At 29.0% G+C, this 15882-nt stretch overlaps 1 protein-coding gene across 1 annotated transcript; it reads left to right on the top strand.

The window, feature by feature from the left end:
- The first annotated feature begins 632 nt into the window (after positions 1–632).
- Positions 633–2138, top strand: LOC148199659 (uncharacterized). The gene is made up of 3 exons (XM_088113907.1): positions 633–798; positions 1310–1636; positions 1724–2138. Exons 1-3 carry the CDS (start codon positions 723–725, stop codon positions 1906–1908), a joined length of 588 nt encoding a protein of 195 aa, XP_087970033.1. The 5' UTR covers positions 633–722; the 3' UTR covers positions 1909–2138.
- Positions 2139–15882: the final 13744 nt, after the last annotated feature.

Raw genomic sequence — 15882 nt, 5'->3', positions numbered from 1 at the left:
TTAAATAAAACGTTAGAGATATGATTTTTATCATCAAACATGTTAATCTTAATTAAGCTTGAGTCATAAACATGAAGTTGTATTAAATATTTAAAAAAATACTATTTATAAAACAAACTTGTGATAAATAAAATATTATATGTATCTCTAAAATAAGAGCTTGATTTTTTTTAACGTATGTAATCTTATTATTAATTCACCAGAAAGTATCTTATAAAGCTAATGTTTTTTTATGCATCACAGTCTAATAGGACGATTCTATAAAAGTATTTACATTTTTACATTGCAAATAAATTCTAATGAAATAAGTAAATATTATAAAAAGTAATTAATTTTAATTATTTAAGAATTGTTGATCAGATATATTTTGATTCTTCTTTCTAAATTTCTCATATTTCTTCTATTTTTTGGACCTATTGAAACGTGTTTTGTAATAATAAAATTTGAAAGCAACTTCCTATCATGCGTAAGGTAATCAAACTTCTGTAAACAACTAAATTACTATTCTTTCTTCTCCCATATTGATTCGTATCGAAAGGTCCACTTTCTATATAAAATATCATTTTTTAACCTAAAGAAAGAAATAACGTTCTCCTACAAGGAACCACTATAAATACATTCATCAAATAACCAAAGAAACATCACAACAATTCCAAAACCAAACTTTCCAAACTCTCAAGTTTAGTTTTGGCCATTCCCCAAAATCATCTCCTGCTTCGGCCATGGCCCTTAACATTAGCTTGAGATGTTTGGCAATGGTTGCCATTGCATTTTTCTTCACAGTGCAAGGAACTCTTGGTAAGTCTCTAAAACATGAAAATTTCTTAACTAAATAGTTATTTTCCGAATTTAATTTATGTGGGTATTTTGTTTTTCTTTAATGGCGAGTGACTAAATTTTCATTATCAAAAACGAATTTGATTTTCATCCCCATTTGATCATTTTAATCTATTAGAAAAAAGATTTATTCATTGAAAAGTCAGGATGTAATTAACTCCCATAAATTTTGAAAATTTATAAGCTAAAAAAATAGGAACATAAAAGATTGACTAAAAGGGAGGAGAAAAATTGTTTAAAAAAGATTAAAAAAAAAGTAAATTGTGATTTTAATTGTACGAAATTAAAGAAGGACGATGTAGCATAAATTCTCCTTGGAATGTTTTCCGAAAAAGACAACATTTCTCTTAGTTTAAATCGTTTGACGAATTTTCCCATTCTTATATTCTTTTACACGTTTCTTTCTCGAATGAACTTGAAAAAAGATAGTTTTAGCATCTCTAACACACTCGTGCGAACGGTGAAAATTCAGGGGAGGTAGAATGCGAGCGTTTGAGCGAGGACACGTGTGCATTTGCGGTGTCGTGGGAGGGAAAACGGTGCGTGCTGGAGAAGCGTGTGAAGAGGAGCGGGGAAGAGGCTTACACGTGCCGGACTTCGGAGATTCAAACGGAAACACAAAAGGGACTCATTGAAACGGAGGACTGCGTAAAGGGTTGTGGTTTGGACAGAAAATCCTTTGGAATCTCTTCGGATTCTCTTCTTGAAGTTGGGTTCACCAAAAACCTATGCTCCCCTCACTGCTACCAAAACTGCCCCAACATTGTTGACCTCTATTTCAACCTTGCTGCCGGTGAAGGTAACAATATCACTCCCTGTGTCACCCGCCCTATTAATTTCGATGATGTTAAAATTCGTGAAAGTTTTTTCCTTAATGGATATGCAGGTGTGTTTCTTCCCGAATTGTGTGCATCAGCAAATGCTCGTCGACAAACGGCTGAGATCAGAGGCTCTGGTGTGGTGGCATCAGGACCACTGAACTCTCTGCAATTCACTGCGACTTCTCCACAACCGTTTGATGCTGTGGAACTCACAAATGAACCCGCAGTTGCTCCATTCCCGCAGTACTAAATGGTGTTTTTCATAATGCAAGCAAGACATGAAAGATAATTAGTGTGTTTCATACTTAATGCGTGTTTAGTTTGTAATAAGGATGTTGCCAGCACACCAATATAGCTATGTAGAGGGTTTTGAATGTGTAATTAGTTATTAATGATTTCTTGTCTGCAAATTTTTAATGTACTTTTCAATATTTTTGGTTGATTTATTGTTCATTATAAGTGAAATCCGTGATTGGCTCAGTTGTATTGGACTCCAGATTTTTAATTAAATGGTTAATGATTTGAATTCCAATTCTTGCACATATGAAGAAAGTATTTAGAAGATATAACATATACGACTGTTTTCTTCAAAAAGAGGTTAGTCTAATGAATAATTAGATATGTTTTTACAGTTATATATGAATAAACATAAACATAATGTATCATTATACTTATTATTGTTATCAAGAGATTAAAAATTAAAAGTTAAAAAATTATATTATTGAATTTTATTTAAATGGTTAAGATTGAAAGCATATAAATTTTAAAGGGTAAATAATTTTTTATTTTTTTGATAACTTTTGTTATATTTTTAATTAAGTAGTTATTTGATGTGGAAAGATAAACGAAAATTACAAGAAGGCCAATAGATGATATTCTCGTGGTAGAAAATAATTATCCATGATGGAAATCAACACTAGATAATTACTAGTGTATATTAAATATTATTTAGTAAAAAGTAATGTAAAATGTAAAGGATATTGCTTAATTCATTCTCTAAAGGGTATAGTTTAATTCATTCTCTAAAATGACATAATTGTAAGTTTCTCTTTATTTTTTGTCTAATTATTCTTTTTCGTCCCAATTTTGATTAAAAAAGTTGTAAATAGGTTTTCTTTTTATTTTTATTCAATCAAGGTTCAATATTTTAAAAATCCACTCAATTAGTTTTTTTTTACCGTACAAGCAATGTTATCCACATACCACATTTCAATTTATAGTTTTTTTTTAATATTTTAAAACAAATATTATATCTTTTTTTTCAAAACTTTTGTTGAGCATGTGTCAGTTGTGTGACACGTGACACAGTTAATGTCACAGGTAAGACAGTATCATGGGTAAGACATTATCACGGGTAAGACATTATCACGTATCAATATTAAGTGTTATTGTTTTGTGTTTAGTTCGGTGTCTATATATGTTTTTTTTTAGTTCAATTTTATCCCAATTTTTGTTAAATGGAGCAATGTTGTCCTCCAAATTAGAACCAAATTGAATATTTATATAAATTATATATTTATAATTTAATTAAAATTGACTTTTTAACATATTAAATTTAAATAATTTAAATAATTACGTATTAAATTACGTTATTGCTATAAAACTAATAACTAAAATTAAAATTTAATTTATGGATATTAATTGTTTAAATTATTTTATATTTTTATTTTCTTAATTATATAATGAAAAAATATTTTTAAATTATAATTTATTTTAAATTTTAATATTTTTAAGTCAAACAAATATTTATTCTATATTTTATTTTAAGTTAGAAAATATTTTGTTATTTACATGTACCCAATTAATTCAAAAGCATCAACATTCTTTTGTTTAAACAAATCAGATTGAATTGAATAAAAAAGATATATATAATGACATAATTGAATTCAAGGTAATAATATGGGTTAAATATGTTTTTAGTCTCTCAACTATCAAGTGATTTTTTTTCCGTCCCTCTTTCAAACTTTGGTACACTTTGATCCCTCTCCTTAAGGAAACCATAATTTTTTGTCCTCCAAAACAAACAGCCTTAAAAATCAGGTGAGGTGGCTAACGTCTGGCCACGTGGGATGACATGTATCCTTTCTAACGTTTGCCACGTGTGTTTACATTTTAAATGACATGTGTTCGGTGATTAAATCAGATGATGGAGATTAGGGTTTTTATACTTAGTAAGTATTGGGATCTTGTTACGTGAATCAAAATTGGGATTGGTAACTGTGTTTTATCTTGAAGCTAAGTCGCAATTAGGGTTGGTGTTTCATCAATTTGGTTTGGCGATTGTTGTGGCTCCAGTATTTGTTGTGCAATGTGTGTGAAAGAAAGGCGATTCAAAGAAGGTAATTTTATTCTTTTCGTTTTGGTTTAGTGTGGCTCCATTGCTTGTTGTGCATTGTGTATGTAAAATTTTCACTTTACAATGTAGGATTAGCAATGGTTTTTGACGTTTCTCTGCGTCACATGGGGAAGTTCATGAACAATAAAGGAATAAAATATGTGGGAGGAGAAATACATGTTATAAAAGGAATTGATCTGGACAGGAGGTCTTACTTTGAAACAATGAGATTTGTTAGAGAATTCAAGTATGATGCAGAGTTCAAGCTATGGTGGAAGGGGTGAAACAAAAGGCAATGAACAACTTGAGAATACTCAGTGATGGCAGGGAAGCAATGTTCTTGGCTAACTATGCAGAGGCAAATAATGATGAGGTTGAAATCTATGCCCAACATGTGCAACCTAGTCAGCCAGTTGAAGTTAAGTTTCTTAGTTTTGGTGAAGAGGCAGTACACATACAGGAGATGGAGGAAGAGGTTATTGTGGATGAACAACATGCGTATGTTGTTGAAGAAGATGCTATTGTGGATGAAGAAGTTGGTTATGTTGGTGAAGCACATGGTTATGTGGATGAAGAAGATGACGCAGTGGATGAAGAAGATGACGCAGTGGATGAAGAGGAGAAGGAAGACAGGGGGAAGGTCAGGCCGAACGGTGGGGAAGAGAGGGCGAACAATAGCTAATCGAAGAGGAGAAGAAAGGCCGAGGAACACTAGATCGAACGGTATCACTAGACAGAACGATATCACTAGGTCGAACGGTTCTTTCAGTATGAAGGAGCGCGGGAGTGAGATATTATATTGCGACACTATAAATAGTCTTCTTTGTTTTCTATTCGGGGGGATTTTTTCATTTCGGGTATAGACTGACCATATTTGCTAGTGGAGGAGGTTAGGCTTCTTTGGGGGAGATTATACTTGTAATTTTCTTCACTTTACAGAATCAATAATACATACATACATACTTTCATTTGTATTGTTTGAGTATTTGAGTGAGAAGAGAGCATAGATTTAGGTTACTCACATAAAGTAACCTAACAAGTAATCTTGGATGATTGATGTTATAAGTGAAAAACCTTATCAGGTTCAGTAGTGGTGCTTGCTGCTATCACATTTTATTTATACTTATCAGGTTCAGTATAATTGATTGTTCCAACTTATATAAAGCATCCACATCGAATGAGACTTGGTCATTCTCTCTAGTTGAAATAAAGACTTCATTCACATGTCCAAATTACGCATAACAATATAATGCTTTTACTGGTTGAGATTTTGGGTGTAACTGATTTTTATAAACTATGCAGCATCGACAGACTTACATTAGGTTGTCAACTGTGAGTATGTTGTCAATTTATTTAACTTACAACCACTACGAATGCACATAATGATAGTACCCACTTATGTGTTCAAACTCTTTGATTTAAAATGACAGTTATAATAACATAACACAAATGCACATAACACAAACATCAGGGAAGAATTGATCTGGGCATAATTGAATTGAACTTCCACATTTTATTGAATTTAAAACTTCAAAGTACATCCACAACACAACATTACCAATCTAATTATAATTTATCTTCAACACAAACATAATAGAAAACATCATTGTTAATGCCCATGACAATACAAACAAGACCAACATTATTTTGAAATTTTTTCTCTCTTACTCTGATTTCCTCTTCAACTTGTCCTTCTTCTTCCTTAGATCTAGCACAACATTTTCAATACAAACTTCAACTTCTTCACTCTTCCTTTGTAAGCTTCCTTCAATTTCAGAATCTCCTTCATCAACCCATTCAAAGTAGTTACAACTTGAATTACTCTGCAAAAGAAATTACAAATCACGAATACAAACTTCATCACAATAAGTAAAACATTTTTTCTCACTTACTGCCCAATTTCTATATCTATAAAATAGTTTCCATTTGTTCTTCAATGTAGTTGCCTTCAACAGCAACAATCTTTCCCCACAACCACAATTTTTTGAAGCTAAGTGAGAGGAGGATCCACATGTTTGTGACATTCCAGAACCAATGCTCCTTCGCGTGCAACCATTTCATCCTCTGTCAGCTTTCATTTCCCTTCAACAGTGATTTCGAAAGTAAATCAAGTTCGACTAGTCCCAACAAAACCCTATATCCCAAATCCATCGATCTATTAACACGAAACAAAAGAGGAAAATGAACTTACGTAACCAACTACACCAATGCTCAAGAAGATGAAATCCAACCTTTTGTGATTCACCTTCAACCTTCTTTCCAACTGAAATGGTGATCTCGTCTTTGCTCTTCAACCTTCAGACCACATTTTCAACCAAACTTTACCAATGAACCTAATAAAGCAAAGTTCTCAGTTTGCATTTAAAATGTAAACACACGTGGCAAACGTTAGAAAGGATACATGTCATCCCACGTGGCCAGACGTTAGCCACCTCACCTGATTTTTAACGCCGTTTGTTTTGGAAGACCAAAAATTATGGTTTCCTTAAGGAGAGGGATCAAAGTGTACAAAAGTTTGAAAGAGGGACGAAAAACAAAATCGCTTGATAGTTGAGGGACTAAAAGCATATTTAACCCTAATAATATTTGTCATTGACATGTGTAACTAGAGTTGTCAACTTGATCCATGGCTCATGGGTCAACTCTAACCCACTCTTGAAAAAACTTTCTTTAAGGAGACCCTCAAGTGGGAACAAAAAAATCAACATTCTTTTATTTAAAAAAATTAGATTGAATTGAATAAAAGATATATATATATATATATATATATATATATATATAATGACATAATTGAATACAAGATAATAATATTTGTCATTGACATGTGTAACTAGAGTTGTCAACTTGATCAAGGGCTCATGGGTCAACTTTAACACACTCTTGAAAAAAAGTTTCTTTTAGGAGACACCTCAAGTGAAAACAAAAAAAGTCTCAATCTCCAAAATCCATTTTCAAGTGAGTTAGAGTAAGGGTTAATGTATGTTTGATCTTACTACAAGACTTTAATTTATTCTTAGAAACAATATCATTTATGTACCGCTATAAAATTATAAAATTTATTAGATAGTCTAATATGTTGTAGTTTTATATTATTTAAATCAATATTTTTATATCATAATTATTATTATATTATTAAATAAAATATATAACATATAATTTAATATAGTTATTGATTATAATTTATTTATTAATTTTATCAATATCTTAGAAGAAAACTTATTTAATAAAGCACTTAGTACATTGTGATAAAGTCCTAGAAGAAACATGGAGTTTAGTAAAAATATGAGAATATTAGATTAATTTTAATAAAATTCACACTAATTTTTTTATAATTACTAAATATATATTTATTATGTAGCGATTATTAAAGAGAACTAAATAATTAGTAGAATTTAAATATAAAAACATATAATAAAAAACAACCATAAACTTATTATTCATAATTTTATTGTTGTAAACTTTCAAATTGATATCTTTTATTTAGTTTTGATTCAAATCTAGATGATTTTTTTGTACAAAAAAATTGGTTTAATATTTCGGTAGCTCCCTTTTTTCGTCAAGAATCTCAAATAGGTCCCCTAGTTATTCTGTGTCTCAATTGGGTCTTTATTTTTGAAAAATTGAAACAAATAAAGGCTTGCCGTCAAATTGGACAAATGTCGTTTAGAAGACCCTTACGTGGCATGCTGACAGTATTTTCGCTTAAGCTAAACCTTCTTGTCTGAGCGAGATATGGAGAAAACTAAAACACAAGTTTTTCTGATATATTCGTTTTGTTAGGATGCAATAGATGATGTTAAAGTGAGTTTGTGAATGAAAACTCAAATAGCAATGTATTTGACTATCTTGAATGAATAAATTTGTGTTATATTTAGTCTACTGTTTGGCTCTCTTGGTAGATGTTTCAGGGTCGAATTTCATCAAAGTATACTCTGTTGTGTAATCCATGAAAATGAACTACCTTACCTCAATACACTAGTGCAAAACTCGCATACAACGTCGAATATTTTGGGCTTTTAACGGCTAATTCGCGAACAACGTCATATTAGGAGACGTTAAATTAACGTCAAATTTTTTAAATTCGACGTTAAATTAACGTCGAATTTTGTAAATATACGACGTTAACTTAACGTCGAATTTTATTAATATACAACGTTAATAATTTTTTTTGTTTTTTTTAATTAATTGTGATCCTTTTTTACAACTTTATGAGACCTGAAAAGCAGAAAAACAACAAATTTCAGTTTTTGGTATTTTATAAAGCAAGAACTATGAACGTAGTATCAACAACAAACAACAATAACCAACAACAAACAACAATAAACAACAACAAACAAGTTCAACAAATAAGTTCTTCAAAACGAAAACTAACTTTCAAAAGGTGGGTTTGTCGGAATAAAGTGTCGTCACCAGTGACCGAGAAAGCAAAATGCGCTTATGAAGAACAAAAGCATGAAGATAATCGGTCAAAACAAACAAAAATCATAAAAAAAATGCATTTGTATCAAATGAAAGAAAGATTACATGTAATGATCGTCAAACTTCGTTTGAGAAAAGTTTGAGAAGAGAAGAGGGTATTGCGCGCTAAGATAAAGTGAATGAAATTTCAATCTCCCGCTCAAATTTTTATTGAATTCACTAACCTTTTGACGTCTAACACTGGGGCATTTGACGTTTTATATCCTTTTTACGTCGAATTACATTTCTAAACGATGTTTAATAATTGTATTTATTTACAAAAATGCCACCGGTTATTTTAAAGTTGGCTATTAAGTGGTTAGACGTTAAACGTGTGACGTTATACACTGTTTTTGTACTAGTGATACCAGCAATGATGTTAATGGTATATCAAAAAGTATGAATCCTAATCAAGAAGGGATCATATTCCTATAAAAGCAAAACCACTTTTCTTTCTGTGATAAAGTACCAGTATTTTATCTCTTCATACCTCGCGTCCTATAATTTGAGGAAAGAAAGCACTGTGTTGAAAAGAAAGTGGTTATGAATAAGTCCTTTCTTTTCTGAGTTTTAACACAGGGTCGCGTGGTCTCGCTTAAGCTAAAAAGTTTTGCTTAAGCCAGATTGACGAGGCAACAATTTTAAAAGAATTCGTCTAGGCGACCCAAGTTTCGCCTAAGCGAAAAAGTTCCAGTGGCTCAACCTTAGTTGTAGGACATTGTCACTCAGGCGAGCAAAGTTCGCGTAAGCGAAAATGTTCCAATGGACACCCCAAGTTTTAGCCTAAATCTTGCCAAACAACTTAGTTTTAGCTTAAGTGAAAATGTTACAGTGCATATCTCGCCCAGACGAGAAGGTTTAGCTTAGGCGAAAATACTGTCAACATGTCACGTAAGGGCCTCTTAAACGGCGTTTGTCGAATTTGACAGAAAACCTCTGTTTATTTCAATTTTTCAAAAATAAAGATCCAATTGAGACAGTGAATAAGTAGGGGACCTATTTAAGATTTTTGACGAAAAAAGGGACCTAATGAAACATCAAACCTTATTATTCATAAATTCATAAAGTTATTATTCATAAGTTCATTGTTGTAAACTTTCAAATTGATATGTCTTATTTAGTTTTGATTCAAATCTAGATGAATTTTTTGTACTAAAAAATTAAATAATTAGTTTATATACTTTAAAAATATGTTTAGTCAATGAAAGAAAAGTAAATATGTTTAGCCAGTCAAGGATTTCAACGTCCTATGTTACTATGTAATTTTTCTATAAGCAAGAAATAAAGTTTATTAAAACCTCTTACAAAGTCTATGTTATAGTTTGATTAAAATGTTTGTATGTAATTCTTTGCCAAATTAAAGACACTTATATTTGCGACAGATTAAGAGTTAATTTGTATTTTTTTTCTTGCATTCAAAATGAATAATTTTTTTTTTTCTAAAATGAAGGTCCAGGAGTTCGCCTTAGTCCATAGAGTTTTTGTGGATATTTTGACTCCGTGAACTTTTTCAATAGAAAACTTTTTGACTCTATGAATTTTTCTGACCTAGTAAAAGAGAATGAATTGAGAGAAAAAGAAATGAAAGATAAGGAATTAAGAAAAAAAAAATGAAAGAGAGAAAGTTAAGAAAAAAAAGAAATAAAAGAAAAGAAATTTACAAAACAAAATAACTTTTCCTAAATTTACCCTACTAATATGCCTAGATATATGAATGAAACAGGCATTTTGCTGCAATTAAGTATAACAGGAGTTTTTCTAATGTGTATTAGTCTATCCCAACTCCCCCGTTTAGTTTTGTAAAAGTTAACCTTTAGTCCTAATGTTATTTCAAAGAAACAAAGGATACTCTTAAAAGTCAATATACGAAACCTAAACAAAAACAAATTATCATAAATGAATTGTAATATATTTACCTTTATTTCATTCTTTCCAACCTTTAACTCTTTCATTTTTTTTCACGACTTGCATGACTAATATAATTAAACCTTTTGTCAAATATAAAAATAGAAGTAGTTAATGGATCTCTTTGTCTTAACTAGCACAAAGATTGAAGCAAATTCCATCAGTCCTTTTATCCACCTAATTATTGGTAATTAAAGTCTAATATTTTCATAATATACAAATTTTCTGTTTACTCAAATATTTGCTTCCTCAAAATCTAATTTTAAAATGACCACACGCTGTTTTTCTTTCTAATCTCATCCACCACTTTATTGATTTTTAAATAAATATGAACTTAGTATTGGATATGACTCTACACTGCACTTAAAACAAAGCCAATAAACGACACCTAGATCTTTTGTTAAGAAATTTAGGGACATGAAAGGTGCATAGATTTTCTAAGTAGTGTCAGAGACCTATTGTACAGATTCCACTTTTTCAGAATGATTGATCCAATAACACCACATATATTGTTTTTGGTTCTAAACCTCTTTAGGACATGTTCCTCCATGAACAGTGGTATTTGGCCAAAAAGTGTTGGGTAGGTACATTAAAAAGACAATTTCACAGCACCAAAGTTGGGAAATGTTACATGCCTGGATCTGAGTCAATTGAGGTTTATACATAACAAGTTTAAACTCAGGTCAGTCTCCACTTAGTATAATAAGACTACACTTCCATTCTATGTAATTTTCAACAGTGAATCTCTTCATGTCAAAATATTTGAAAAATTAAAAACAATTAATGTGATCCATAATGCTGTAAAACTTTATAAAGGGTGATCTGCAATTGCATCATAAAAAATGTTTATATTGAACCCTCTTTAGGTCAAAATAACTTAGATTAATTTTCTGACACCGTGGATTCCAATTACTTTACGACATTTTACAAGGACAAGAATCACTCAAGAAAAGTTTATTATAAAGGTAACATTTTTTCGTTTTTTAAAATATATAATTAGCAACAAATTATATAATTAAAATAAAAGTTTATTTCTATTTTATTGAAATCTTACTTACTAATATATTTTATTGAAAAGAAAAAAGCCTAAACTAAAAGACGATCTCAAACCTTTCTGATATTGACCATTCTCTCTCACGCTATGTATCTTTTTTAATAATTATACTATCATTTGTTTCTATTAAAAATATCATCACAAATGAAAACTACCAAATAGAACGAATGAGTTAACGTAAACAAATATCAAAACATGAATACACATCAATCATAATATAACAATCCACCAAGCTTTACATAGTCATGTGTCTCAAGACAATACAATTACACCTATTGTTTCACACAATAGTACAACCATTAGTGATCTATGTGCTACAAAACTGAGATGTATCTCTCGCACGTAGCTTACCAATACAAGTGTCACCTCCCATTACTCTCCTCAGAAGCCCGACAAAGTACACCTTCTTTACAACTACGCGAAGTTATCCCTCACTACCTTTCATCTAGTCACCACACGCAAACATACAATTACATTTCATCACAATCATTCTAAATAACATCTACTTCACAATTTAGACTCTTATAAAATAATATATCACATACAAACAAGAAGGCAAGATAAAAACATATAAGAATGTAAGTTCCCTTACCTCTTTGTATTCACCTCTTCCTTCACCCTCTTCGAAACTCAACCTTTAAAACATTTTCTTCTATGTTTGAATCTTACTCTTACTTTTCCTTCAAAACTACTCAATTGCATTATTTTTCACACAAATGTAACACTCACCCACTCGTTTAGTATATATTTATGGGTCTCAATCTCACATTTAAACTCCCTTCATACTCTTAAGAGATTTTAGGTGATCCTTATGATAACCATAAAAATATCATATTATCTTTTCTTACCTTTTTATTTTTTTTCTTAAAAAATTTCTTAACGAAAATCACACACATAATAAATCTTATATCTTTTTAATAATTCTTAAAAAACATAACTTGCATATATTATAATAACTACTTTATATATTTTTCAAGAAACTTATATTATAATAATCACTTTGTATATTTTTTAAATAAAATAAATCTCTTCAATAATTAGTAAATCATAAATTTTTATAAATAAAAATAATAGTAAACTATCTTGAATATATATTTCTTAATTATTATAGTGTTTCAAGTTCTTACGTTTAATGCATTCAATAATAATGATAAGGGAAGATACATGAACCTCATAGTCCAACAAAACAAAACGAGTATATATAAAATAAATAAAAACTAGATACAAATGTATGTTTATTTATATTTATTATTTATATTTTCTATAGATAAAAAGTATTGAGTAAGTATTTATATTTTTTTTCTTAGGTATATATATTTTCTTTAGAAGTAGAAGCAAAGATAATTTAAATATATCTTTTGTTTTTTCTAATCTTTTGAGACTATGAAACTACGAGGGAGTTTTAGGCTCCAAAAAAGTTAATATCTCAAATAAAGTGATTATTATAATGATATCTAATGGACTTGAGATTGAAATATTGATGTCTTTTGTAAAAACAAAAACAAGATTCCAAAGACAAATTCTTCTTCTTAAATCTTGAGTGATGACTTGTTGTAATACATCAAATAGTCTTATATCGTTTAAAATTAATGCTAAAGACAACTTAAATATGCATTTTTTTTACTCATTTCTCTAGAAAGCTTCTTAGAAACAAAACTATAACGAAATTATAAATTTCAAAACGGATCATACCTCAGAATGTTATTATTGTGATTATTAACGTTGTCAATACTATTTTAACCTACTTAAGATCAAAACAAAAAAAAAAAATTATTGCAATAACCCAGTACAATATTTATGTAAAAGTTTTACGATATAAAATCACAACAAACCATTTTTTTTCTTCTAATAATAATGACTTATAATTTAAAACCTTGGAATGGATCTATTAAATTCCTTTTCGAGGGTTTGAATGTACATTTGAGCCTTGTCTAATCTTCTAATAATACAATATTATATTTTTTTTTGGTATTTAATTAGTCCCTTTCATTTTCAAATGTCTGGATTTCAAATTTGTCACAATATTCACGAATATAAAGTGATGTGAGTTATGACTTATGAAATGTGAACCAGCTATTTTTTTTTGTGGTCGTGCAAAGATCTGATACAGTTGCTGATGTGTGCAATTGTAACCACCACCATGATTGCTATCAACCAGTCTATTCTTAAATTAAGGCTTTTCTGTCTTTCATCACTCATTAGTTCACTCAATGTATACTTTTTCCTGCAGTTTATGTAACCAAGTTTAATTTTAAAGTAAAGTTTTATTCACTATAGCTTCTCATCCAATATATCTATTCATTTTTATAACAATTCTTTCATTGATTGTGTTAATTTTGTTCACCCTAACAATGCATAAATCTTTTAATAACATTTTTTCCTCATGTAGATCAGCTCATCTCAAAAACTCAATTTTTGAAAAAAAAAATAGTAAAAAAAACATCTCTTTTAAACTAAATGTATGACACTAGGAAACAATAAGATCAACTTTTGGTAATCATTTCATGATGTTTGCATAATGGAAAAGTGAACAATAATTGGTTATGGTAAAAATGAAAATTTTAATATTGTGGGGACATGATGGTTTATCTTTCTCTTGAAAAGCAACTACACTATGATAAAGAGGATCTAAATTTTTTTCAGAAAGATGAAAACCATGTTCGATGTTGGAATCATGGTTAGAGTATCGTGCAAGTAATTTGTTATTTCCAAGTTGATGTTTCTTGTTCAAGAAAAATTATAGCAATACACAAAGCACAATTAGTTACTAAGGTATAATTACTCTCCATACAATTAGGTTAAAGTTTCTTTTGTTAAGTAAATGATTTAAGTAGTAATTTAGTTTTTATATTTAGATTTATAATTTATTTTTATTTATATATATTTTTTTACTTAATTAAATTTTATTTTTTTTTAAATAGAGTCAATTTAGTCTTATTTATTAAATTGATGTTAAAATTATTTGGAATTTTTTATACGTCAAAATTTGATGACACATGTCAAACTAGAGAGGTCTCAAGATAAAATAAAAAACCCAAATTTTAACCCGTGGTAAACGTTGTTAATGCTAATTTAATATAAGAGATTAAATTAACTTTATTTAAAAAATATTAACACTCAATTAAGTAAATATATATGTTAGAATTAGAGAAAAACAATGAAAAAATATATGGTGATATTTTTATAAATAATAAAAACTTTTTTAAGTCAAGTGGTTAGGAATTTGAAGTGTTTAACTTAAGATTCTCAAGTATTTTTTTCTTACTATATGTTTTTTTTTCATTGTTGTTTGTATTTTGAGACAGCAGAACTGGTGAACGTTTAAGATATCATTTTTGTAACCAGAATAATACTTGTGGGTGTTTCATGATAATAGTGTTTAAAATTATTGCATAGAAGTTTTGTGGGCTTAAATATGTCACTGAAGTAGGTAATTATATCTTTCCTTAGTATTAGAATTAAACGGTAATTAATTTTTTGGAATTCAATCACCATAACGTATAAAAATTTCGGATTATGGTATGTTAACAACTTTTTTTAACAATATTTTTATAATAGATCACGTGTCACTATTTTATTGGATCGTATATTTGAAATGGACCAATCACAGGCTACAATATAGTCTATTGTAAAAAGTTGTTAAAAAAACTTTTTTTCAAAAATCTCCATCAATTGAGAATGGTCATAACCTCTGCCATAAATGAAATGATTCGGGTACTTCAACAAGAAAATCCATTAAACTTCGTGATAAAAAGCATTATTAACAAAATTAGTAGATATATTGCAGTAATGGAAGAAGCATGTAATTAGTTTTATTTCTTTATGTTGTATATAATCAAATTTTCAAAGTTGTTATATGATATATAAGAAAGGTTGATTTCTTGTAACATGTTTGACTAAAATCAAAATTTATCAAAACATGGTAAGTAATATAGGTATTATTGTTTTGTTATATAATTTTTACAGTGTTAATATGCATCGTAGTAAATATATTACATATTATTAAATTAAAAATTTATATAGATTGAAAATATCTATAATAATACATGTAAGTTTTCTTCTAATAACTTTAAGTAAAATACTAAAATATGTTTCTTTACACGTGACTTTATTTTAATAAGAATATTTTTAATTTAATATTATATTACCTTTTTGACAAATAATCCATAATGTCATTTCACTTTTCACCTTCTTTTTAACATTAATTCACTTTCTTTTTCTCAAATAATCATACATCCTAGTATTTGGTGATTTTTAAAAAAGTATATATTTTTAAAGAAAAGAATAAAAGATGTGAGAAGAAAGAAAGCATAATATTTATGGTAAAAATAATTTAATAAAATATAAGAATATAAAAGAAAATTTATTGAAATGGATAAGCAAGAAACCAACCCTAATGAATAGGGTGTGATGGTTAGTGGAAGTAGAGAATGGAGACACATGAGATGATGGAAGGAACAAAAATTTATGTG

The sequence above is a fragment of the Vigna umbellata genome, chromosome 4 (assembly GCF_029865625.1).
Source record: "Vigna umbellata cultivar VRB3 chromosome 4, Vumbellata_1.0, whole genome shotgun sequence".
NCBI lineage: Eukaryota > Viridiplantae > Streptophyta > Magnoliopsida > Fabales > Fabaceae > Vigna > Vigna umbellata.
The sequence above is the reverse complement of the archived record's forward strand: the minus strand, read 5'-3'. Positions and strand labels throughout refer to the sequence as shown.

Excerpts from the sequence above, each read along its gene's own strand:
- LOC148199659 (XM_088113907.1), top strand. The coding sequence starts at position 723 with ATGGCCCTTAACATTAGCTTGAGATGTTTGGCAATGGTTGCCATTGCA. Across the intron at positions 799-1,309 it reads CACAGTGCAAGGAACTCTTG|GGGAGGTAGAATGCGAGCGT; the intron begins GTAAGTCTCTAA and ends GTGAAAATTCAG. Across the intron at positions 1,637-1,723 it reads CAACCTTGCTGCCGGTGAAG|GTGTGTTTCTTCCCGAATTG; the intron begins GTAACAATATCA and ends ATGGATATGCAG.